General features: G+C 36.3%; 4 protein-coding genes across 4 annotated transcripts in view; 2 read left to right on the top strand and 2 right to left on the bottom strand.

Annotated features, from left to right (window-relative positions):
* The window catches only part of LOC126714776 (probable protein arginine N-methyltransferase 6), a 105,903-nt gene that overhangs the window by 26,353 nt on the left and 51,670 nt on the right, over nt 1-27,880 (bottom strand). The window lies entirely within an intron of this gene.
* LOC126714800 (F-box protein CPR1-like) lies at nt 603-11,231 on the top strand. The gene is made up of 2 exons (XM_050415148.1): nt 603-1,926; nt 10,981-11,231. The coding sequence occupies exon 1, from the start codon at nt 766-768 to the stop codon at nt 1,915-1,917; it is 1,152 nt and encodes a 383-aa protein (XP_050271105.1). The 5' UTR covers nt 603-765; the 3' UTR covers nt 1,918-1,926; nt 10,981-11,231.
* LOC126714799 (uncharacterized) lies at nt 23,972-26,031 on the bottom strand. The gene is made up of 3 exons (XM_050415132.1): nt 25,860-26,031; nt 24,448-25,600; nt 23,972-24,350 (listed from the first exon to the last, which is right to left on the bottom strand). Exons 2-3 carry the CDS (start codon nt 25,590-25,592, stop codon nt 24,308-24,310), a joined length of 1,188 nt encoding a protein of 395 aa, XP_050271089.1. The 5' UTR covers nt 25,593-25,600; nt 25,860-26,031; the 3' UTR covers nt 23,972-24,307.
* On the top strand, nt 26,075-26,593 carry LOC126692355 (putative wall-associated receptor kinase-like 16). The gene has a single exon (XM_050387942.1). The coding sequence runs from the start codon at nt 26,075-26,077 to the stop codon at nt 26,591-26,593; it is 519 nt and encodes a 172-aa protein (XP_050243899.1).

Genomic DNA, 27,880 nt, shown 5'->3' on the forward strand with positions numbered 1-27,880 from the left:
TATATATAGATTATTTTGATTTAAAAATCTGGTTACGGTTGATTTTGTTTAGGATTGATGTTGGACCTTTTTTTTGGGGTTTGCTTTGTTACAATTTTTTTTTTTTTTTAGATTCTCTATTACAATTTTTTTTAGTTCAAAATTTGTTTGGCATAAAAATTTTGAGGGTGTTCCTGATTTTTCTCGAGAGTGTTCCTATTTTTTTTTTTTAAGAGTAAACAAATAAAAAAATTTTAAATTTTTATATATAATTTTTTTTTTTTTAAGGTTAGAGTGTTCCTAGGAACACCCTTGTCTCAATGTGGCGTCGCCACTGCTTTAGCCGAGATCCAAATCCATATAACTCTAAACCCATAGGCTCAGCCGGCCCACATTTTAAACAATTTCAACCTCGCCCACAAACAAACTCAGAACCAAGCCCAGGGCCAACCAAATTTAAACCCAACTCACCACACGCTCTCCTCCAACCCAGATCCACCACTTAAAACACAACACCTATGGTCTGTTTAGATAACTTCTTCTTTTTATTATTATTATTTTCGGGCTTTAAAGCTGAATTCAGCTCAGCTGGGCTTTAAAAAATTATGTGGCGTGGGTGGGTAGTGGATGACGGCAGTTTTTTTAATTAAAAGAAAAGGAGGGAAGCCGAACCCTAATTGTTTTTTTAGGAACAGCCGAACCCTTAATTTACCTTGAGTCCGCTAAACCCTAAACCATAGCCTCTTAATTTTCTTTCTCTTTCTCTGTAAAACTGAAGCGCCAAAAATGTCAGACAACAACTTAATACTTGGATCTCCATGGGAATATTTACCTGATGAGATTGTAACCGATATTTTCCTACGTCTACCTATCAAATCCATAATTATCTGTACCTCTGTCTCAAAAACTTGGAAATCCCTAATCCAAAACCCCACTTTTATTTCCAACCATCTCCACCACTCCTACACCACCACCATCACCAACAACCAAAACCTCCTCCTCATCGGTCCCCACCATAATGAACTATATTGCGCATTGCATAACGAAGATGATCCTTATCTCAGTAAACACACTAGATTTGATTGTCATCCTGCCTTGCGTTTCTCTAATGGATTATTATATTTGGTCGGTACTTGTAATGGCCTGCTCTGCCTTTCCAACACTCATGACATTAATAGATTCTTTCTGCTGAACCCTTCTGTTAGAAAGTTCGTGGAACTTCCTTCACCCAATGTCACTTTACACAATTATTTCGAACCGTCTCTTGGGTTTGGATATGATTCCAAAACTAATGATTATAAAGTGGTGAGGGCTGTGAGCTTAAAGTTAACGGAGGATGGTTCTGTCTTTCAAAATCCTCAACCCCCCGTGGTCGAGCTTTACTCGCTCTCCACTGGTCAATGGAAAATGCTTAGTGCTCCTGTATGTGTTGTATATGGTCGTCAGAAACAAGCATTTGTCAATGGGGCGCTGCATTGGCTTGCTTCAAGGATTACTACCACTAATGATGGAAAAAATAGAGTACATTTTGTTTTGGTGCTTGATTTGGGGGATGAGGTCTTCCGCGAAATACTGCTGCCGGAGAGTTGTACGTCTGTTTCTGTATATGGAAATTCCATTGCTATGTTTCAAATAGGTTCTTATGATTGTTCTTATGATTGTACTTTCAATATATGGGTGATGAAAGAGTATGGTCTTGCCTCATCATGGATGAAAGTTCATCAAAATCGAACATCACCCATAGAAAGGGCAGTAGGTTTTCGGAGGAATGGTGAGGTTGTACTGCAAATGTTTGGAGGAAGGCTTGTCTCGTGGAATCCAGAGAGCCAAAAGATTAAGGATCTTAGGATTATTGGATTTAGTTTTACTTTTGTTGGTTATTATGTTGAGAGTCTAGTTTTGCTTGACAAAACCGCCAACGGTGCAGTTACATATTGAAGAAAATCAGTAAGATGCATTTCATACTTATTCTTTTTATGGTTTTTCATTTATTTCTTTACATATACTTGACATTGATCATACATTACATGTGAATACAAAATGCTCGATTCTAAAAATTCCTTACTTGTTGCAAAATCTGCTATGCACAGGAATTTTCATATAATTATATTGTTGAATTTACTGTTCATGTCCAAACCCAAGCCCCCTTCTTGATGAGATTTGGTGATGGGACCTTTGGCATAGGCCTTTCTTCAAACAATTTAAGGGATGGCATAAGTCACAGAACAAAGGCGTCCAGCTTGTGAATGAGAATCGTAGAGATTTTAGGAAATTGGTTTGAATTGTTTTTAGTACAACTTTAAACAATGAATAATTCTTTAACCTTCAGTTTCAAATTCATTCAAAACCCTGCACCAAAACAATAATTAATTCTCCCAATAAAGTAGTTATGCTTAGATGTATTGTTTTGTTGACTAGATTTCCTTCCATTGTTTTTCTTTTCTTTCTCTTTCTCCCCTGTTTATGATTTAGGATTTTCTGCTACACAACTGTACAAACTAGAAGCAAAAGGCCAGTACCAGTGGAAACAATAAAAAGAAAAACTAGGTAAATAGAAGACATCAACCTAAAACTACTATTGTTATTCAAAATGAAATGTCACAATTATTTCAGAATTTTTCATTTTGAATTTTTTATGGTTGAGGATTTCTTTCTTCAAGCAGCCTCTTTAAGAGAGCCAAAAGTCTTGTAACTCAACTGGTTGATGAGCCAAAAGTCTTATAATTCAATTGGTTGACACCTCCTAGCATTTTCAAAGGAGAAAATCCATGGCTTTAATCCCTTCTCTCCCAATTATTAAATTAAAAAAAAAAAAAAAAAATCTAGCCTCTTTAGGAGCCATCATTTATCTTTTTGAATATATATCCATTTCATTTGTATACAGAGTAGTGCTTTTCACCTTTTGACAACAAATAGTTGTACCTCTTTTTTTTTTTTTTCCTCAAGACTTCTCTAAATGTTAAGTATTTGAAATCTTTTTGTATCAATGTGTACTTTGTTTATGAAATTTGAAGAATCTTTTTATTTTTATTTTTTTTAGTTAGTTTTTTGGGTTGGTTTGGACACGAATGTTGGTCTACCTAAGCTTGTGTTTTGGTTGCTCAAACATATTCATATGTGCCACTAATGGAGACAAAGTGATAGAGGTGAAATATGGTTGTGTATGGGGTGGCTGGTGTACTAGTTCTGTTAATGGTCCATATGGTTTTGGTTTGTGGAAAAATATTAGACGGAGATGGCCTACTTTTTCCTACTACATTATGTATGATATTGGTGATGGATCTAGGGTGAAGTTTTGGAAAGACCATTGGTGTGGTGAGACATCTCTTGCAGTAAACTATCCTGAATTGTTTAGATTTTGCCGAGATAAAGAGGCTAGTATGGTTGAGCTTATGAAGTCCACTAATGGAGTCCTCTTTTGGGATGTAAGTTTCTTTAGGGGTGTGCGTACTCGGGAATTAGAGGCTATGTCAGGTTTCATGGATACCATTTATGGTTCTTCAGTAAGGGGGTTTGGTAAGGATAAGATGTGTTGGAAACTTGATATAGACAAAGGGTTCATGGTTAAGGATTATTAGAGTATTTTAGTGGGCTCTAATGACTACTGTTTTCCTTGAAAAAGTATTTGGAAACAGAAGATTTCTTCTCGAATGGTTTTCTTTGTTTGGACTGCTGCTTTAGGAAAATGCTTGATGGTTGATAATTTATGAAAAAGGAAGGTTTGGATCCTAGATTGGTGCTACATGTGCAAGTGTAATGGCGAATCGGTTGACCATCTCTTTCTGCATTGTCCGGTTGCTATTGATTTGTGATCTATGGTGTTGGGTTTATTTAGAGAAAGTTGGGCTATGCCACAATTTGTTGTGGGGCTTCTAGCTTGTTGGCAAGGCAAGTTTGGTCATTATCAAAATGGTCATATTTAGTTAATTGTTTTCCATTGCTTAATGTGATGTCTTTGGAGGGAGAGAAATAATAGGTGTTTTGGAGATAATGAATTATCCATACCAGACTTTAAGTTATTTTTCTTTAGAACTTTATTGGATTGGTTGGTTGCTATGCAAAACCAATCATTCTTTTCTTTTCTTGATTTCCTTGATTCTTATAATTTTTGTACTTGAATTGTTGACCTACCTGTCTACTAGGATATTTCATATTTGATATCAATAAAACTTATTACTTAAAAAAAAAAAAAAAAAATTCATATGTGCCACTTGTGTCTGAAATAGAACTTTAAAATGATTTTCCCCTAGTGTGTTTGATATGGTGCCTTAGGTTTGGTGTTGATTCGATTTGATGACCAGCTATTATGCTTAAATTTGTTCATGTGTGGTATTAAGGAGTAGTCAAACGAAATTTGGACTTAGAGCATTTGTTGGAACCTTTTTCTTTTCGATAAGTAGAGCATTTTTTGGAACTTTTAAGCTTTTATCATTATTTTTTATGGGATCTCCATCACTTTTGTGTTTTATTCTTAAGTTTTCTTATTTTTCATACTATGAATTTTGCTTTATGTCTCCACCTTCTTTTTTGTGTAAAAAATACAATTAAATACTAAAAACTTTTGGGTAGAAAGGATTATTGGCAAGTATGGTCCTTGCGCATCAATATGCTTATATATTTTTATAGTTTGCTGAAAGATTAGACTGTTAATTGTTTCCTTGTGTACAATTGTCTTGCTAATTAAAATGGTAATCCCATGGAACAATGATATGAGTTTAACTTGGAAACTTTTGTTATCTAGTTTATAGTTGTTATGAGCCTTGAAGGGCATAGGACATGGTTCGAGTTTTGAGATAAAAAATTGTGTTGAGGTATGATTTGCGCGAAATACCTGATATCTTGTCAATGCTTATCTCTAGGATGATGGGTGGTTGAATTTGAATTAGGAAAGTGTGCTTGAGGGAGAAGTACTGTCACCCTGATTTTCAAAAAAATGCATTAATTTCTAACCAAACTCTGTTTCCCGTGCTTAGGCTGCCAAAAGGCCATCTTCAAGGGCAAGTTTTAGGCTCCTAGCTTGTTGTCCAATGTAGGTAGTTTAATGGTACTTGTAGGGACACAAAATCTTTAGCGGCCCAACAACGATGTTGGGCTCGCATACGGAAAGTCCCTCACAATAATATTTGTAGAGAGTGGGCTTGAAAGGCCAGCGTTGGATCACAGGGCGACATTTCGGGCTGGACTATAGGTGAACCGATATGAGAAAGAGCTTTGGGCTGGATATTCAGGCCCTTCGATCTTGTATCTAGGAGGATTTGGCTCCTCGGATCATGTCCGAGGAGCGATGGTGCTGTCTCCGGTTACCCGTCGGTGGGTTTTTAGGTGGTGTCCGGCGTATATTATCCAGGCATTCTCTTTCATCAAGTCTTTCTCCAGAAGCTAGATGGGAGATCCCCTTTTTGGTCACATAACATTCTCTTTTATACTAGCCTACGTTCGTTGTCCTTCGTCCACGTGTAGGGTCGATCTTTCCAGGACAGATATCTGTCCCATCAGTCTAATCCCAAAATTGCTGGAGATGATCCATAAAGCCTAAGATCCCGGCTCTGCTAGGGGCAGTGTCATGTCAGGGAAGGGTATTAAAGACAACTTCCCCAGGATATTTTCTGATCTTTCCAACTTACTCGTGTTCCATTCCTATCCCTGAGGTTTTGGACCTGCCGAGGACGAAACCGTCCTCGGCTGTGTCTTCGGGCCACTTTTTATGTTTCCTAGTTTCGAGCTTGGGCCTTGGCCTCCTTCAGTTTAGGACCGGTGGGCTTCCCATAAGCGTGTGGGCCGGACCCATAAATTATTGGACCCCACATTAGCCCCTCAAAATCCTGCTGTCCAACGCCATGGTAGGACAGGTGGATTTTGATGATGTCAAGCCCTTATTGCCGTTCATTTTCTTCGGATCTTGATCAAAACTGGCGACTCTTCCCCTCCCCAAGGAACGTACCGGTCTACGAGCCGTTTTTCCTGGATTTGCGTACGTTGCCGTTATGCCGCGTGGTTGTCTGCAGCGTGTCTTTAATATCTTCCCATTTACGAGACCTCCCAGATACAACGGTTACTGATGGTGTAGGAGAACGAAGCGGCGCGTTATACTCTGGATTTCCCTGGGGATCTGAGTGCGTTACATGCCCTCTTCTCCGTCCCCTATATAAAGAGAGGAGACAGAGGGTGACTTCTTCATATCCGAATCCCTCACGTTCTTCCCAGAATCCACTTCCTCCATCCGGTTACTCCCTATTCAATAATACCTCTCTTATAGTAATCCACCATGAACAAATCCTTTCTTTCCCAAAAACGCCCTGTCCTAACAAAACTCGAGATGGCTCGGTCGGGGCAAGGATGGCGGAGGCTTAAGATTTGCCTCCCCATTCTTTTAGCCAAAATCCGAAGCAGGGACTCATCACACCCCATTTCTGGTGGGACTGAGTCGAAAACCTCCCTTGTCATCTCCATCTGCTCTCTCATGAGCATACCTAATAAGGCTCCCCTTCTCCCTCTTTTGCTCCTTTTACTTTCTTTTCATTGCTTCCCTCTTCTTCTCCTCCTTCCCGCTCATGTCCTCCATCTTCTTTTTCCCTTGCATTCTTCAGTGACAAGAGCTTGCTGAAGTGCTTCCATGTGTTCCAATTCTTCTTCCTTCTCCTTCATTATTTTTGTATAAGGTTCTTCTCCTGATATGAGCAGCACTGAGGCATAGATTTCAGAGAGACTTTGAAGGCGAGTTCAGAAGACACCTGATGGTTTACTTATTTGTATTACGGATGTCGTTACTGTTTTAGCAGTTCATTTTTTGTATAGGCTTGTTTAAGCCCTTCCTTGTACGTTGTAACAATTTTTAATATCAATAAAAGTTAGTGTTACTCTATTTCGTATGTCTTGTTTATATATTCTAACAAATGTGAAAGCGCTGCTCGGCATAATAGTATAGCATTTGAATCAATAATAACTAAGGCCAAAGTAATCGTTGATAAAAAGATGCCACGATAACTTTAACAACATTACAATTCAACATAACAATCCGACCAGTGAGGAATGAGACTTATCTTAAAATTAGCCGTGATGGGTGTTAAATGCTCGATAAGGTGTAAGAAGTAGTTATCCGAGGACATGCTACCCACCGGATGAATGGCCTCCTTAGGTTGACGATCATTAGGTTATTCTGCCATCTCCATGATGCGCGAGCCTTATCCTTTTCCAGTGTTTAAGCCGAGAAATTTCTTCATTCGGGCAGTTGATTTCCCAAGAAGCCTGAGTCCGAGGACTTTGCAAAACCTGAGTTTTGTTCAGGACTTATGCGTTTTACCTCATGTACTTGATTTTTCCCTTAGGCTTGAGTCCGATACTTGTGTCTTTATCGGTACTTGGTTTTCCCTTTTAGCTTGAGTCCGAGGACCATGCAAGCCTTAGGTTCTGTCCGAGACCAATGTCTGCACCAGTACTTGGTTTTCCCTTTTAGCTTGAGTCTGAGGACCATGCAAGCCTTAGGTTCTGTCCAAGACCAATGTCTGCACCAGTACTTGGTTTTCCCTTTTAGCTTGAGTCCGAGGACTATGCAAGCCTTAGGTTCTGTCCAAGACCAATGTCTGCACCAGTACTTGGTTTTCCCTTTTAGCTTGAGTCCGAGGACCATGCAAGCCTTAGGTTCTGTCCAAGACTTTGAGTTCAGACTTTCCCTTTCATTGAGCATTTCCCGAGGTGCCAAACAGGGTGTCCCTGGGCCTTCACGCAAAGCGGGCTTGGGCCGCGAATTCAATGAATCCGCGGATTAAGAGATATTTCTGCAACCTCTGGCCGCGCAGTACTTCTCTGACGCCCCAAGGATCGAGGCGCGGCTTTACGAGGCTCCTTGAGTCTCTTGGCTGCAGTTGATGTTGGAAGTTGAGCCAAGACTACTTTGTCTGTAGTGCTCCTTGGGACGCTGCGTGAGTTGACTGCCATTATCTTGTCTTTTCAAATAAACAGGAGGGAGAGAGGGTTGCTTTATATATACACCCATCCTTTTATTTTTCTCTCACATCACGCTTCCCATATCCGGAGCTCTCATTTCTTGGCATAACATGTTGAAAGCGAGGGTTGGGAAGAAAGAACTTTCTCCGCCGCAGAAGCGCCGTGTCCTCATGAGGCTTATAACAGTAAGGTATGGGCACAAGAAGCACAAGTTCAGGAGAGTACTCCAGCTCCACCGAGGGGGAACGGCGTCTCTCCCTCTTTTAGTCAAAATCCGAAGCAGGCTCTGTTCATGCCAGCACTTTGGTATGTCAAAAGAAAGATTTTCCACCATCGGCACCTCTGCTTTGCGGCAGACGTGTGTTTAGAGAAAGCCCCTCAACTTCCCACTCCTTGCACCTTTCCTTCAACGGTGTCAGGTTCAAGTTGGGTCTCTTTTGTTGTTTGAGTTGTGGGCATATGAAAGCATGGGGGAAGAATAAGGTCTTGGAGCTGTAGCCAACCTTTCCTCCGACATACCTCCTCGGCTTTCTCCAGCTTTCTTGTATTTTTCTTTTTCTTGCTTATGTAGTAAGCTTTGACGTAGGCTGATTCCAGCTTTTCATTGTACACTGTACTATTTCTTCGTTGTAATAAAAATGGAAATTGATTTACATGTTTTAAGCGTTGATCTACTGGGTAGTACAACTCTGTGAACGAATGTGCTCTATGTATGTGTTGCTTTGAGAATATTTGTAACAAAGCTACTTTGAAGCATAATCTAACCAACTCTCATCTATCAGCACTATCAGGCATTATATCGATAATTTGTAATAAATCAAACTTAGGAAACTGACCGGGGTAGCAGTTGTCTACTCTTGTGATAAACGCGCAAATGTCGCCCAAGAATGGTGACCTCCTCACGATCCATCCAATCTACCGAACGGGAAGTAGGGTACTCCGATCGTGCTTTTGTGTATCTGGTTTTTCATTCGCGTATTTGGTTTCCTCACAGGCTTGGGTCCGAGGACCATGCAAGGCCTTGGTTCTGTCCAAAGCTTGTAAGATTTCTTTTTTGTACCTGGTTTCCCCATAGGCTTGGGTCCGAGGACCATGCAAGGCCTTGGTTCTGTCCATTACTTGTAAGATCTCTTTTTTGTACTTGGTTTCCCCATAGGCTTGGGTCCGAGGACCATGCAAGGCCTTGGTTCTGTCCATTACTTGTAAGATCTCTTTTTTGTACTTGGTTTCCCCATAGGCTTGGGTCCGAGGACCATGCAAGGCCTTGGTTCTGTCCATTACTTGTAAGATCTCTTTTTTGTACTTGGTTTCCCCATAGGCTTGGGTCCGAGGACCATGCAAGGCCTTGGTTCTGTCCATTACTTGGGTCCGAGGACCATGCAAGGCCTTGGTTCTGTCCATTACTTATAAGATCTCTTTTTTGTACTTGGTTTCCCCATAGGCTTGGGTCCGAGGACCATGCAAGGCCTTGGTTCTGTCTATTACTTGTAAGATATCTTTTTTGTACTTGGTTTCCCCATAGGCTTGGGTCCGAGGACCATGCAAGGCCTTGGTTCTGTCCATTACTTGTAAGATATCTTTTTTGTACTTGGTTTCCCCATAGGCTTGGGTCCGAGGACCATGCAAGGCCTTGGTTCTGTCCATTACTTGTAAGATCTCTTTTTTGTACTTGGTTTCCCCATAGGCTTGGGTCCGAGGACCATGCAAGGCCTTGGTTCTGTCCATTACTTGTAAGATCTCTTTTTAAGTAGTCTTTTCTCTATACTGATTTATTTTTTGAAGGTCAGCCCCTAGGCCAGGGAGGGAGGAGTTGGCTCGAGGCCGCAAGCCCCTAGAGCTGTCCACTCCGTTGGCAGTGCAAGGCGTAGCCCCTAGCAGAGGCTTATGGCGGAGCAACAATTGTACGTCGCCGGAGATGGGAAAAACTCGTAAACCTCTGCTTGCTGGAGAGCTGACTCATGCGCCATCCGTGCCAACGCGCAAGCCTTTCCCACAGACGGCGCCAATTGTAGGGACACAAAATCTTTAGCGGCCCAACAACGATGTTGGGCTCGCATACGGAAAGTCCCTCACAATAATATTTGTAGAGAGTGGGCTTGAAAGGCCAGCGTTGGATCACAGGGCGACATTTCGGGCTGGACTATAGGTGAACCGATATGAGAAAGAGCTTTGGGCTGGATATTCAGGCCCTTCGATCTTGTATCTAGGAGGATTTGGCTCCTCGAATCATGTCCGAGGAGCGATGGTGCTGTCTCCGGTTACCCGTCGGTGGGTTTTTAGGTGGTGTCCGGCGTATATTATCCAGGCATTCTCTTTCATCAAGTCTTTCTCCAGAAGCTAGATGGGAGATCCCCTTTTTGGTCACATAACATTCTCTTTTATACTAGCCTACGTTCGTTGTCCTTCGTCCACGTGTAGGGTCGATCTTTCCAGGACAGATATCTGTCCCATCAGTCTAATCCCAAAATTGCTGGAGATGATCCATAAAGCCTAAGATCCCGGCTCTGCTAGGGGCAGTGTCATGTCAGGGAAGGGTATTAAAGACAACTTCCCCAGGATATTTTCTGATCTTTCCAACTTACTCGTGTTCCATTCCTATCCCTGAGGTTTTGGACCTGCCGAGGACGAAACCGTCCTCGGCTGTGTCTTCGGGCCACTTTTTATGTTTCCTAGTTTCGAGCTTGGGCCCTGGCCTCCTTCAGTTTAGGACCGGTGGGCTTCCCATAAGCGTGTGGGCCGGACCCATAAATTATTGGACCCCACAGTACTAAAATTCAAACTATTGTTTTTCTATATGTTAATAATACAAATAACGTAAATTTGTTGAGGACAAGTAGAACAGCTATTTATTTTTAATAAAGAGTAGCTATGTTTTGATTTTGTTAAACAAGATCATTTTTAATTAAAATGGTAGTGTATAATTGTGTTTATATGTCTAATCTCATGTCACTGGTAATATTCCTTAGTTTGATTGAATTTTGACCATTATGGTGTGCTTAGTTATGCACTTATTCTTTTCTTAGCCCATTATGCTTATTATTGCCTCTGCTTGTGCAGGGGAGGATCTTTGGGACTTCTTGATGATAGGAGAAGAGAATATGTTTTGTGGTCTTGAATAGATGATGCATCCACGGCCGAGTGATTTGCTATTTACTTTGAAAAGTTACCTATGTAAGAATTATTTTATATGGTCTAGTGTGAAGTCCGATTGAAGTAAAGGTTGTGATTTTAGTGGTTAGACTTATATTACTAATTAAAAAAATAGTTTATATTTGGGTTTTTATTTGATTAGGTATGGGCTTTTTTATATTCAGGGACAAATTTGTAATTTCCACAATTTCCATCCATGGGTAATTTGATGGAGTCTAGAATGTTCTAGCAAATCCTGCGTATCTTAGGTTTTATTTTCTTTGGGTCCAAGTTAGTATTTTAATATGTTTTATTTTACTAGCCAGAATAGGAGTCTTAGTGATCAATATAGGGAGATGGAGAGTTAATTAATAAAATTAGCAATGAAGTCAATTTTTCCTAGGCTGGTACGGAAAATTCTCATTTCATACCGGTTTAAATACTATTTGTACCTAGAGTTATATGGAATTTTGGCTGTATTGGTTCAAATACCACCATTCACTCTCTTTCTTAATTCTCGTGATATGTAAAGAGAGAATAAACAACTAAAAGCAAAATAAATAGTATCAATGTAAATTTGCACGGTTACTGTAGTAAATTTATAAATTTACACAATTATACATGAATTAATATGGGTCATTTTTAGGCAAAATTGTGTAAAATATTTTACACATTTTTCTATTATATACAAACTGATGTGAATGTTCTAAAGAGATAAAACTCAGTGGAGGAGATAACAACAAGATAAAAAATAAAGAAAGATAAATACTAAAAGTAGGAGAGAATGAGTAGAGGGGAAAAAAAGTGAGTTATTAAAAAGAATTGTTTCTGAGTAGTTGAGATATGTGTAAAATAAAGATGTTTGTGATATTACAAACTATACAATATAACCATTAAAATTAGTGTATCACCAAAAAAATTACTTTTATTTATTATGTTATTAATTGACATTTACAAATCACATTAATTATCATATCAATTTTTAAATGTTATGTTGTAAAATTTGCAATATCTTTAGCATCTTTCAAAAAATATTCAATATATATATGTATTGTACGGCATGGAACTCCCAGACCCATTTAGGCCTTGGGCCTTGAACTCCAACATTACTATACAGCCCATGGGCCCAACCCTCATATCCAAAACTAGGCTCTAAGCCTACTAAGGCCATGGGCCCGGGCCTCATGTCATTACACTCGGCCCAAAACCCGTTAAGCAAGTTGTTATAATATATGTCCTTCATAGTTCATAACCTGGGAGTTGCCTGGCAAAGTACACCTCGGACGGAAGCATGATTACTCAGGAATGTTGTATCTCAGTTACCCGGTACTGCCTTGGGAAGTATCTCTACCGAACACCCCACTCTCAACTAAACATCCACTCAGTGATAATAACATTAAGCCTCCTTTACCACTAACCACAAGAGTAATCATAACTTTCTACTAATTATTAGGCTATAAATATAAGGAGCTAAAGAGGGAAGGTTTTTTTTTTTTTTTTTTTTTTTTTTTTTTTGGGAGGGTTCACAAAGAAACTGGGGGTAGAAAGAGTGAGAGTGCACTAGGCTAGCATAGTAATAATAGGCACAGAGGGAGTAAGATTATCTAGAGGGGAAGGCAGTTCCATTGGGTCTCTGTATAAGGAACTACCCATAGTAGGAAATCCAAAGCCCATATCAAAAATAGATTGTGAGACCAAGTGAGGGTTGGTCCATCAACCTCACTTTTGACGCGCACATATAAATATATATATATATATATAAACATTCTAATTTGCAGTAGCCATTGATCATGATTTATGTTCTTGACAATGAATGTGGCATAATCGTCATACACTTGTAGACGTAGATAGACATACAGATATAAAATGCTATGTAATTAGAACACGTCAAGAACCTTGCTTTCTTGTAACAATGAGCATATCTCTCTTGGATTTTCTCAAATTATATGTTTATAATGCTTATGTTGCAATTGTTTTATATAATAATTCAGCCAAATTTTTTTTTTTTGAGTTATATAGTTATCATGCATGCATTTTAAAGAAAATATTGATTAATTACTCACAAATATAAAATATTTCCCAGCCCTATCTCCAACATAAAGCCCACTTATAATTTAATTCCACCATAAAGCCCAAGTACAAAGCCCTTTTCAACCTAAACACTTTGGAGAACCCTTTGAGAAACATGGTTTACTCAAAATTTCAATTTTCCTTTTGTTGCACATTTCAAGATCCTTCCCCTTCCCCAACGTTCACGAGTTCAATCTCCCTGTTTTCCTTTTATTGCACGGTTTCAGATTTCCTTTTGTTGCATGGTTTCAGGTTCCTTCCTCTTTCCCACATTTCTATTCTACGGTTTCACCCCTTCTAGCAGCAACCTTTTCGCCTTCCTTCCTTCCTTCCTGACTTCCTCGCCTCACAGTATATAAATATTGACAGAAGCTTGATGATTCAATTTAGATATCTCAAAATCCAGTTTATTTTGTGATCTATTCTTTTGTTTGATTTTTTTTCCACTTTTTACATTTTGTTACTGCCTCTTTTGTTTGATGATTCAATTCACGTTTCTATTTTCCTTTTGTTTGATGTTGTTTTCACCTTTTTGTACCATAACATGTAGTGCAAAATAAGGGTATGTGTAAATAAAGATTTTTTTTTTTTATATGTAATTGAGTTTATTCAATCTGTAAAAACACAGAGTTTAGGAAAATAAAAAAAGAAAGTTATTAATTCATAAAACAATTCTCTTTAGTATTGTTTTATTTACTTGCCCTTGGTTCTGTTGTATTGTAAAAGAATTTTGTAACCATTGATTTTTTTTTTCTTTTCTTATTTGTTTAATAACATGCATATGTTGATTTTGAAATATTAGAGGATGAGTTTGAAAGGACTAGAGAGCTTTATGAAAGAATTTTGGACCAGTTAAAGCACCTGAAGGTATGTATAAATTATACAAAGTTAGAATATAGTGTTTAAACTTCAAAATTGTTTCATATAGTTTTTTTTTTTTTTTTTTTTGCTTGGTTTTATGGTTTCTGTTGCTTGCTTGGGTGGTGTTATTTGATTACTATTCTTTGTTGAGAAGAAAAGGTTGATGGGCTGATTACAATTTGGTATTTTTAATGCTTTCGTTTTTTTTTGTTTTTGTTTTTGGTGTTAGCATTTGGACCCACAATAAGTATATTAGCCAGGTAGTTGTCTGAATGGCCAAATCACTAATACACTAGCACTAGACTAGGTGTAGAGTAGCAACCTGAGAATTGTGCAGCAATATAGCAATAAAGGAACCACACATGATCGACTCTATAACACACTAAAAATAGCTTTTATATGAATTTAAAAAGATTTCATAAACAACAATTTTAGAACAGTACAACACAAAATTCTACTATGGACCTACATTTTATTGCTATCATGATTTTTTGTGTTACCAAATGTGAGGCTTAGGGTCTAAATTTGGTGAATTCTTTGATTAGTTACAATTGCTTTTTGTGATACCCCAATTTGATTGATTGTGTGATGTGTGTGGGTGTGTAATGAGTCCCACATTGGGTATTTACTGGGTTGAACTGGGCTTTATTAACAATTGCAAGGAGCCTTACTTGTGATTAGTCCTTTTGAGGTATAGCGCAGATGTGGCTAGCGCTTTTCTTTGGGTTGTTTCATATGGTATTAGAGCCGGCTCGGTAACCTCGCGTGGGCTCAAAGACACTACCCCACAAAGTGGGCCCTAACGAGGATGCTAAGGATTTAAGTGGGGGAGATTTTGGTGCTCCAATTTGATTGATTGTGTAATGTGTGTAGGTGTGTAATGAGTCCTACATCGAGTATTTACTGGATTGAACTGAACTTTATTAACAACTGTAAGATGATTGAGGAAAAAAAAATGTCGATTACCCAAGATTGTCCTTAAATCAGGTTATCATCAACTCAAAGCTAAGGAGGAAGATATTCTTAAGATTGTCATTCATACATATTAAGGACAATATTGAGTTTTAGTGATGCTAATTTGGTTGACTAATATCTCTCTTTGTTCAAGGACTAAGGTATGTCAAGTTTAGAGGACTAAACTTATTTTAAGGGGGGAAGAGTGTAATACCCCAATTTTGTTTTTATGATTATTACCGTACCTTACCATTTTAATATAGAGTTGATGTACTATATGTGTGTGCATAGTAAGATGGGAGTAGACAACTTTGTGGTGCTACAAATAGGCGAGAAAAATCAAAGTTTTAGTGCATACAATTTAGTGCGGCGATTAAACTAATAAATAAAAGATGAAGATGTTTTATAGGCTTCTTGGAGACTAAAGAGATAAGCTTAAGTGGATTTCAAACTCCAGCCCACTACCCCATCAAGCCCACATCTCTGATGTGTTAAAATATAAGTTGGAGGAAAAAATAATGAGGGTTTTGGGATAAGAAGGGTTTCATCACTAAGGAGGCTAGGGTTTTATCAAAGAGGCAAAGAGGTTTTCCTTGGAGTTAGAGTACATACAATTAAAGAGGCAATCAGATTTTTTCAAGGTTCTATTTAAGAGTGTTTTGAGACTTTTTAGAGGTTGTTTCGGCTAGACTTTCAGAGTGATTCAAGTGCAGTAAGTAATTATACATAATATGCACAAGTTTTGTCCATTAGATTCTTAGAAGTTAAAAGTTTCAAAAGTTTTGTATTCCAAACTTATATTTTCTAAAGTTTATCAAAAGTATTTTTACAACATTGAAAGAGAAATTTCGACTATTAAATAATGTTTTAAAGAGAAACTTTCAATTCTAAATAACGTTTTGAACGTCCAAATCTCATTTAAAAGATGATTTCTAAAATAAACTATTTTTCCGAAAATAATTGAGTTTCAAAGTAAGTGTTCTAAAAAGGTTCTTGTTCTTTAAAACCAAGTGATTTCAATCATATTCCTATTCTCCAAATGGTACTTAAAATGTTTCTTTTAGCAAATTAAATTTTCAGATTTACTGAAGAATTGTAATATATTTATATAAACTCCTCAGTTTCTATTCGTTCCCCAAGAGAGTCAAGCATCCTTTGATTTATGTTCTATTTGATATTGTGATCTTTGATATGCCTCTATATTTGGAATAATTGTTAATATCAAGTAAATTATTATATTTTGTATAAACTTTGCTTTTGTGATATGTGACTCAAAATAATTGTTTTTAGAATTGATCAGATATGTCAGATATATGTGTAAATCCGCTCACAGGATTATATGTGAGAATATGTGATGTGTATATGTGACATTGTGCTCTGATCAATTATATGTATGTGTTTTCTAATGATTTTAAGATGTGATTACAATTGTATTAAGTGATTCATTATATGTTTTGGAATAATTATTTTTGATATCATTGAATGAGTTTGTGAAAAATCAAAATACTTGTGCCTGGCTTAACTCTATTCCGTTATGTATTATGTATAATTACTTACTAAATGTGTGGCTCACCCCATCAATTACTATTTTTCAGATTAAAATATAGTTGGGAATATAGAACCGTTGGGTTGCTTTGTAAGGTGCAAGGTAGAGCATGGAAGTTATAGGCGACTTCAGTATGAATTGAAGACTTAAAGAATTTTAGTTACCTTTATTTTGTAATTCATGTTTTTGTGTAGATTATTTCCCATTTGTAGAGTTTAGATTTTTGTAAGAGGTTTTTAAGAGTATTATTTCTTTGGAGTATTGTTTTATTTTGGATTAATTATGTTTATGGAATTATATAAGTTTAGTAGGTTAGTCATGCATCTAAATTCATTTTCCATGGATTTGGGTCGTGACACTTTCATATCAGCCTGCCGTACTTTTTGCTCTAATTCTTCTATTTATGGATATGCTTATTTACCTATGTTGATTTCAAGAGGAGGGTAGCACTGACAAACTGTTACTTGCCAATTGGAAGAGTTAAAAGCATGATCCTATTTGGTCAGTTTTGTTTTTAGTATGTTTAATCTTTTTAGAATATTTGAAAATGAACCAAATGCTAAAATCTTAAATCTGGGTTGCTAAGATGTGTGTGTGTGTGTTTATGTATTTTTTTTTTTTTTTTAACATTATTCTATTTCCCCCTTCCATTACAATATGCACATCAATCTTTTCTTGAATAAATGTCTTGGAGACGTTGGTTTGCTGTTGCCCAAATTTCTTATTTGGGGTTTTGTTGTTTTTAGGTAGAAGATGTGATACCCAAAATTGGCCATTATACAAGTCAAAGATTCAATAGTTTTGTAGGTAACTACGATTAAGCAGGGACATAATGTTTGAGCATGAGATTTAATGTTATTTATGTGTTCCATTTACATTCTAGGAAACATAAGATATACTTGAATTCACAAACTATTTTGAGAAGAGTTTCTAATTTTGAAACAAACATTGAGCACTAAAATACATGTTTTATCAAACATAATAAATAAAAGACCTAAATCAAATCACATTGTGATGCTTGCATTTTGGCATCCAATTATGTAAAAGATAAGTAATGATTCTGCAACTACCAAAAAAAAAAGTGATGATTTCGCATGTATATACAAGTTACAAGCTTAAGTATTATAGCTGAAACTATGATTTCACACTTGAAAGCCCACAAAAGTGCATTGGTTTTTGGGTTTTATTGAAAATTTAGGAGAGACCTCATGACTGTGTACCCAAAGTAAACCCCAAAGACCTCAATAAAAACCATAGCCAAATGCATATCATTTGGGCCAAGGGTGTGAGACCACTCCATAAACACATTCATGCATGATAATTTAATCATTGTAATTGAGAGAACCACACTTATAAATATCTGATTGTTTCAATCCTATAAATTGCCCAAATTCCAAACATAAGGGCTGTAATGTTTAAGTTGGAGGTGATGCTTGCTATTGATACGAGTTTGAATTCTTCTAGAGGCCTTCATTTTTCTACGTTTAAATTAGCCTTCCTCCCTCTACCTTTCTTTATAGTTCTTGGTTTCTTTATGGTTCTTGGTTGGATAGAGCACTAGGATATTTAAATTAGTCAAACTACAAAAATTTGAATAGTGGATAACATTAAATATTGTCCTTTTTGAAGAGAGATATTTTATGACAAAATTAAGTTGGATAAAAGGGACAATCACATTTAGTTTTGAGCTTGAGAATTTTGTTCTAAAATTTTATTTTTCCTGACTTCATGGCTTATATTATATTTGTTTTGACTCAGTTTTGTATTCAGATAGGTGTTATTTTTTCTTATTTTGTTGAAGGTTGAAGTTTGAAATCCCCAAACCGATGCAATACAACCAGCAGCGTCGAGAGGTAATTTTTAATAGGCTTATGGAGCACAATTCAAGTGCAGGGAGTTCTTCACAATGTTGCATTGATATTGCCAAAGCCTTGAATGCCCCAATCCATATAAAACCTGATGATATGGAGATTGTTCATGTTTATGAGTTCGAATTTAGTGGCACAAGACTTTCCATTTATATGTGGTTCATTTAAATTGTTGTCATTGTTATAATATGTAAGATATTTACATACAAGAATTGTTTGATAATTAATATTTAGTATGAGTTAATTCTATCGCTCTTCAGTTAAATTATATTCTCTTGATATTTTTCCCTTTAGCTTTTATTTATTCATTTTATTGTCTCCATGCAGAATATGAGTACCATGTACTCTTTTCTAATATATCATTTGTATATTAGAGGAAGCTTTCAACAAATATTTTTAATTCTTCTACCATTTTGCTCTATTGATTGGCCACAATTTAATTTTGTTAAACTATTTTGTGCATCGTAAGGGTTAGCAACTAGTAATAATAATAATAATAATAATAATAATAATAGGATAGAAGAATTTAAAAATCAACACAACCACATATAAGATAGAGCACTGGTGTTTGGTACATATTTTCAAACAACAATTTTTAGTTTTTAAATAATATTATATGTATTTCCACACACTTTTTCATCTACACATATTTCCATACATGTTTTCAAATAACAATTTTCAGTTTTTAAGTGCATGTATCAAACACCCCATGTGAGAGACCTTTGAGACAATTTCTAACAAATTCCACAAAGCAAGAGTAACTAAACTATACATCAAACATACAAAAAGAAAAGACATAAACAGGTAAAGCATGTTTTTAAAAGCAAAAGACATCAAACACATTACAATCACAAAAATAAACTCTATATAGTCCAGATGATAAAAAGAAACAACTAATATAGATACACAGAAAGAAATCTACGTACGAGGATAATAAGAACTTAATCAAAACAGGTAAAGCATGTTGTTGATCGAAGATTAATACCCAGAAACATTAATATATTTTTTCCTTCAAAAAAAGAAAATTTAATATTTTTAAAAGGAAGAGATATCAAACATGGTACATTCACAAAAACAAAAATACATATAGTCCAAATAATAATAAAAAACAACTAACATTAAAATAAAAACAAAAACTAAAAAAAAAAAAACACACACACACACACAATGAAATGTACGTAATGGGATAATAAGAAGTTACAATAAAGTTGCTTAATGGCGAAATGGGTACTTACTTGCTACGTCAGAAACCTAAAATGAGTGAAGAAACAACACACAAAGAGTTGAAATGCAATGAATCTCAGAAAAAACACATTTATTTTGGGGTCATGCATGCAAAGATGGTCCCTGAAAAGGCTTTGGCTTCTTCTGAGTGACTGAGTTTTGTGAGCAGAGCAGAAGAGCATGTTTGCGTGTGACGCCAAATCTCATTTATAACAAATGCTTTCTATTCTACTCTCTCCTCTCTACTCTTCAGTGTACTCACCCAATTGGCCATTTGACCCAATGCACTTTCCTTTTCAGATTGTGCGTGTTTTAGCTTATTGGTTGGGTTCACGGCACCTTATAAAAGTCCAGCTCACTCAATATAATAAGCTCTTGGTATGAACTTGTTGGAGAAGTTTAGAATTTTTTACTTCTATAAAAAGAAGGTTAAATGATATTTTTAGTGAATTCTACTTCTTTATCATTAGAAGTTGATTTAATTACAGACATTTTTCATTTTGAACTCACGCTTTTTCATCAAACTGAAAAATAATAATAATAATAATAATAATAATAAAATAAAAATTACATGCATATTCATTTTTCACCCATTTCACGGCTTGTTAATTTGTGCATTTTTAAGTAGTTTTTTTTTATTGCAGCTTAAAAAGTCAGTTTATTTTATTATTCAACTTATTTTTGTTACATGCATGGGCCCTACTACATTTTTAGTGAATTCTACTTCTTTATCATTAGAAGTTGATTTAATTACAGACATTTTTCATTTTGAACTCACGCTTTTTCATCAAACTGAAAAATAATAATAATAATAATAATAATAATAATAAAATAAAAATTACATGCATATTCATTTTTCACCCATTTCACGGCTTGTTAATTTGTGCATTTTTAAGTAGTTTTTTTTTATTGCAGCTTAAAAAGTCAGTTTATTTTATTATTCAACTTATTTTTGTTACATTCATGGGCCCTACTACATGCATGGTTCCACGAGGAGAAGGTAAAAGAGTTTTAGGTCATGAGACATTTCCAAGTGGTTTATAATTCTACTAAAATGGCAAAACTGGATTCGTGAAACTAATAACAATTTATTTATATAAGCATTTTTTTAGTAACTACAATTTATAAAAACCAGAAACTACAGAAACAGGAATCCAAATCTTCAAATAATCACAATGCTCGAGCAACCTTTGAATAGAAAGTTGTATAACTTATATTCAAATGCAAGGAATGCCGTGACAATCTTTCTTCTACATCTAATTTTCCTACAACAACAATTGCTTATAAAAAAACAATTGCACAATTCTATACTCCACAAAATGAAGTTCAAATGATCAATTCCAACATGAAAAATGACACGTATACATATGTTAAAAGTTTAGATTACCCAAACTCCTAAGCCTTCACTTCCACTTGTTTCGGTCCTTGTTCTGGAATCAACAATCCAAGCCCTCCCTTCCTCTCTCTATGCAAATACTTATCCCGGTACAACAGGTTCGAGGTCAAAACTTTTAACCCTGAATTCTCACTAATCTCCAAAACCAAAATCAAACTCTGAATTCCAAAACACCATTGAAAAACAAACCTAAATTATATAGTAAGAGTAATTATATTAATAAACAATAATTCTAGATTTGCAGTTTAATTATACAAGTTACATACAAAAAATCCAAAATCAAAAACAAAACGTTTATGCTATCTATGGAAAAACAAAGAAATACAAAATTGAAGGTTAGGTTTTCAAGGAGAATGTGAAATTGGATTCATCAACGTATAGAAGATACCTAATCAGAGGTTTGGATAGGTAAAAGTGTGAATATATGCAAGATTTGGATGCGATTGTACCAACTCGGTGAATCTGAAGCAAAGAAAAATCAACCAAAGTCAAAAACTCTGTTCGGTTGCCGAGAAAATAACATAAAAACACAAGGAAGGAAGGAAGAGAGAGAGAGAGAGAACCTGTGAGGAGCTGAGAGAGATGTGAGCTATGAAAGAGAGCGGGAGCGAGAGCGAGAGAGCCCCTTAATGTTTTAAACTCTTGAGTTTAAAATGAGCTTTTATACAATATAGTGTTATTGTTTTCCAACGTTTTACAACTGTTGATACAAAATTTAAATTATTTTGTCCACAGTTGATCAAACTGTTGATTAAACTATTCTCTCTTTTGACCCCCTTTTACTACGGTGCCTGAAGAAAAAAACTAAAACCAAATACTTTTTAATACTTTTTTCAACAGTTATAACAACTGTAGAAATAAGTTTATGAATTTCCTTATTTTTACTCTACAGTTGTACTCAACCGTAGAAAATTAAACTTTTATTTACATTTTTTAGTGACCGTGGATATAAATATGTTGAAAAAACTCAAGTTTGTTGTAGCGTTAATGCTTTTAAAACGAGCTAAAAGAATAATGGCATTGAAAAATCATAGAATTAAGTCAAAATTTTGACTTCGACTTCTGCTGTATACAAAAGTAATGAGTATTCAATCAAACCAAATTGTCTATATCACTAGACCACTTATCTGCAATCTCACTAAACCCAGCCATCTTATATCATACAAAATCATATGTTTCAATAATTCCATGATTTTCAGCAAACTCTAACTAATTCAAGCAGTTAAAACGTATTTAAAAAAAAAAAAAAAAAAAAAGCATAAGATCAATCAACTATAGGTGCAAAGAATATAAAGCCGTCTGTGATATAGTGAAATATTAAATTAGTCTTATTTATTTATCGCTTACCACCAATAAATCAACTTTCTGCAACCTGGACAGATTGCAGAAATTAAGCCCTTTTTTTTGGTGGGGGCTGAAGGCAAAGAGATCAAGCTTGTCAAATTGTTCATGAGGGCAATCACATGTGATAAGATTATTTTAGTTAAGCATGTATACAGCACCATTAAATTGCCATCTTTGTGGTTGTGAACAATGTTATTGACACAAATATCAATTGAGAAATAACAGTCACAATCTCTATTAAGATTTTTTTCTTAATAAATTAATACCTCTGATGCTCATCTCATAAACAATAAGAAGGAAGAAAGAAACAACATAACAAGAGCTCGAATTCAAATTGCATATTTGATACCAAAAGACTTGTCATTGAACTTCACAAAAATAGACACCTTCACAAAAACAAACTCTTATTAATCATGGAATGGAGATGCTAAAGGGCTGGGCATCAAAGTGGGTGATCACTATGTCCCAATTCATTATGGGTGTATTTTAAATCCATCTTTGAGGATTTGATGAATGCTAAGAATGTAAATTGATGAATGGTGTACGTAAACCTTGTTTTGCTCTTATCTGCTTCCATTTTAAAATTTGAGGATTGTTGATCAAAAGAAACAAATAAAAAATTTGCATACAGATTTCATTATAAAAAAATAAAAACAAAAAAAGTATTTGCGTACACAAGTAAAACGTGCTACTCCTGTTGAATATATGAAAACCTGCTTAGGATATGAAATTTGAATAAATTAATGCCTGATTCTTAAAAAGTTATCTATGGAATACTTAAGTTCATCTTTCTCTAATAATGGATGTTCTGGGTTGTCTCAATCACAACTGGATACTGAGAAAGCTATCCACAACAAGGGTGCAGGATGGTAAAATTTAAGCACTTCTTTTCTTCTAGTACTGTTCATCCAGCCCCTAAATACCACAGAATCATCTCCATTTCCTTATTTCTTACAACCCCTAATCAATCCTTTCTTTTATCCATCAACACCTTAAAACTCTGCAAACTTTCTTCAATCAAATAATCATCAAATAACTCATCTACCCACCTTTTAATTCTTAATATAAACCCATAACCCTCTATTTAACAACTCTAAATCAAAATTTCCTCATATCCTCCTAAATGTAGGGGGTAATGGCAGGGTTCAAAGCGATTTAAGGTGTTGACAATAGCAGAAGAATGCACAAGTCAGAGTTTGTTCAAACAAGTGTTCTTAATCTTAAATTGGAAAATTCTTCTCCAAAAAAAATCAAACATCACCCCCACCATACCCCAAATAAAAAGTGTCATAAAGCCATGAAAAAGGTATATAAATCCCGTTTTATCGATACTAAAAACAACCATCAATCTTTCATTGGGAAAAGGGTTTGCATCATTTTAACGGTCAAGCAAATAGGAGATTGAAGTTGACATAAACATCAATTCAAATACATGGTTAAAGTTAGGGAGAACCAGGGGCCTTCCATTTTCGTGAAATTTTATCTAAATTCCATACACAAATTAAATGAAGAATATATCTACCTCACATTAGTATTAGTCAAGTAGAATGTTTACACCTACATCACAGCATTTACTCTAGATATTGAGAATTATCCATTTACCATAGTTACAGTTCATTACAGTACAAACGTAGTACACAATAGACCATCTAGAAAAGTTACCTTGTGCATTGCACAACTGAGAATATTTATTAACCACTGCAGCAACACTTAAATAAAAAATTCTGAGGTAATCCTCCTCAATTCACACCCTCCCCTTCCACCACCAACAACAAATTCATGAATTTAGAAAAGAGCAGGTAGTAAGGAAAAGTATGCATACCCACAATACTCAATGCAACTATATTCTATCAAAAGAATAAAAGGAGGTTACAAAAGGATTACTTCACTAATTAACCAAAAAAAAAAAGGATTACAGCACTAATATCTTGTTCCATAGAATCAAAAGGGGAAAATGAAAAAAAGGCAAACACAAAAATACCACTCATGTTGTCAAACTTTCAAGCAGTTGTATCCCAAATCCAAATGACCGTCCCTGCAGTAAAATAACAAATATATAAAATTAGAGTGGCAGAGGCATATAAATTACAGAAAAGGAAGAGTCACAAATAGAGAAAGAGATGCATACTTACCCCACGAAGCCATCAAGAAAGAGCTTTACCCAAGGCACAACGTAGGATTGGCATGACAGGATAGAGGCATCCAAGCGAAAAGTTGATCCTTGCTTTGGGTGAACTTTGGAAATACGAAACTTCAGGCAGTGAAGGCGAGATGTGACGCTGTCACGAGGGGCACCAGGTTCGTAATGCTGGCAGGGGGATTCCCAAAACAAGCAGAAATCATCACCGGCTAGATGAGCCAAGCGCGGAGGTGAATCGATCTCTCCATCCAATAGACATTCATGACTGTCATGTATAGGGACATAGGCCAATGACCACTCGTTTGTGACCACATCAAATGCAGCTAGGCATTGATAGTTGAATTCATACCAATAAAACTTGCTATCAACAGCCACAGGTTGTCCCCGAGGGAAAAGATAAAAGCCATCCTTGTTTATAAACTCATGTCGTCTCCAACACTTGGTATGCACATCATAGATTTGGAGAGGAGAAGACTGCAAAGTTGAACCCACCACAATAGTTGGGGTTGGGACCTCTAAAGCCACTGAAAAACTATTATCAATATTTTTGGGACGGCGAGGAGGATCCACTAGAGAATCCCATCTATCAAGACTCAAGTCGTAAGCCATGGCCCAGGGTTTGTTTTCTTGATAACCACCTAGGCAATAAAGCTTGTTGCCAAGAAAGAGGGCATGCGCTGACGACACGCCATAAGGCATTGGAGGAAGAAACTCTTGCCTAGATTTTTTGGTATTGGTAAGGTCAAAGCGAGACACTAAATCGTCGCGTCCAGAAGCACAATAATCGCGGCCAGCTATATGGTATAAAGTGTTGTTGGATCCTAAAACGGAACACTTCCTTCCTGAAGGTACAATCACTGCAGGTTTGATATTCGGCTGCTGGTGGGAGTTTGGATGAAATATTGTTTGTAGAAACGGACTAGGACCAGGAGGAGGAGGAGCCTGATTGTGCTCAACATCGTCGGAGATGTTAAAGACATACCACTCCAAAGCCATACGAGAACCTTGTACGAGAATACAAGCAAATTTCTGGTATGGAAGAGAATCTTCATCACTCGATGGTAGTGAGAATGTAGATGAAGAAGGTGGAGACAAAGAGGATGATGATTTCGGTGTTGAAAATCTGGAATTCGACATGGCCAACTCTACATAAAACAAAACAAATCTCTCAGAATATAAGTCAGAACCGTAACCCTAACCCTAACCCTAACCCTAACCATGGCATAAACTAACAACCGCCAAATTTTCAGAGCCTTAAAAGACAAAGAATCAAAGAATTCCATATATACGAAATTAACAAATGTAACATGGGATTCAATCTAAACTAATCAAAGCAAAATCAATACCCCTAAATTACAGAAAATCGAATCAAGAGAGAGAGAGAGAGAAAGAGAGAGAGCTTACTTGCAATTTGCTTTGCGAAGAGAGGATCGGATAGAAACAGAGCGACGCAAGCCAAACAAACGGACGACTATGAAAAAGAGAGAGCAGAGAGCGTATTGCTTGTTTGTGTTTGTGTTTGTGTTTGGTGTTATTATATATTAGGATGGAGGCGGTGGACAAATGGGTCCGGCTCCCCTCCCGTTTCAAACTCTCATGTTTTCTCAGTTTTAATATAGATGAAAGACATCTGGCAGACCGAAACAGAGGTTCCTTTGCTGGTATATGAGTGTATAAGTAATGACACTTTGTTTGATCAAATTCATGTTCAAAATTCCTTACTGTCTTGGGAGAAACGAATGAAGATTGCTCTGGAAACAGCAAATGGACTTGCCTATTTGCATTTTAAAACTGAAGTGCCCATTTTGCACAGGGACATTAAGTCTTCAAATGTCCTTTTAGATAACAACTTCACTGCCAAAATTGCTGATTTTGGAGCTTCTAGGCTGAAGCCCATTGATGAAACCCATTTGACCACATTGGTTCAAGGAACTTTAGGATACTTGGACCCTGAATACTTCCACACTAGTCAGTTAACTGACCGGAGTGATGTGTACAGTTTTGGGGTAGTTCTTGCAGAACTAATCACTGGGAGGAAATCTGTTTCATCTGAAAACCCTGAGTGTGAGAGGAATTTGGCAAAGCTTTTTGTCACTGCAGTTAATGAAGAAGGCATCGATAAAATCCTTGATGATTAGATTGTGAAGGAGGTTTCCATGGAGCAGCTGAAGGACGTTTGCAATCTCACAGTGAAGTGTTTGAGTGTGAAGGGAGAACAAAGACCGTCTATGAGTGACGTTGGAAGTGGAATTGGGAGGCATACTTCTGTTGGGAAAAATTAAGTTTGATGCAGAAGAAGCCGAGTACCTATTCAGTGAACCTAGTGGTTCTGCCAATACCATTTCTGGGTGAACATGCAGATACTAATTGATGCCAAGTCTTTGAAGGAATCAAGAAATCTATTTTAGATGGGACTTTGCTGACTCAGTTCTGAAGTAGCAAGAAGTTGTGTGGCTCTAAGTGCTGTGGTTTTGATGTGATTTAGTGTGATAGTCGCGTTTATTTGTCTAAGCTTTTTTTCTATCTGCTTAGTTTTGTTGGTTTTCTTTGGACATTATTGTTGTTCAGGCCATAGGTTTGGTAAGATGTCTTGTTTTATGTTTCTTGTTTTCAGCTTTGAGCTTTATTAAAACTTTCTTGTTTATAAAAAATATTTATGCTAGTAGAAATTGTGTTTCTAAAAGTAATAAGAGGTTCAGTTTCATAGAAGTTTTATCATTTATTTTAAAATAATTCTTTTCATTTGTAGGTCAGCCTCTGTAATGTACCTCCTTTGAAAATTTTAAATTTTCTTTTTTATCGTGTGACTTCTAGTGTTTTTAAGGCAAGCTTTGCGAACAGTTTGTGAAGAGTAAAAGCAAATCCAGTCCCTTCGTTAAAATTTTTTAAGGCAAGCTTAATGAGGGTCCAGATGCTACATGTATCTTGTATGGCTGAATTAGATTTGGCATGGCTTGGTTAGTCAGTGCTCTGACACTGCACAAAAGTGTCCGTCAAAAGAAAGATGAGTTTTCAGTCACAGGCCCTGCTATCCTTATGCACCATTCTGTGATGTTTTGTGGGGTATTATTTCTTAAATGTCATTGTAGGTAGAGGTGAGAAAAGTATCTAGAAATAAGAAAACATTGCCCATTATGGGCTTCAGGCTTTCATTATTTTGACAATTTATTGGAATGTCACCATTTATGCCAATCCGGGCCTGGAATCTCTTCATTCTCATAAGATTATATAACAAATCCTATTTTCCTTTTCACTCCTTCGATTATGATGAAAATGATAATCCTGTTTAAACTTTGTTAAAAGAGCCCTCTATCTTACAGAAGTTTCAGCACTGCATTTGGGCATACAATAATTTCTTTTGGAGATGTCAATGTTCAAACCTCCCAATCTTTGGAAGCAGTTTTCATTAATTCTGGGGACTAGCC

This window comes from Quercus robur, chromosome 1 (genome assembly GCF_932294415.1).
Source record: "Quercus robur chromosome 1, dhQueRobu3.1, whole genome shotgun sequence".
In the NCBI taxonomy this organism is placed as follows: domain Eukaryota; kingdom Viridiplantae; phylum Streptophyta; class Magnoliopsida; order Fagales; family Fagaceae; genus Quercus; species Quercus robur.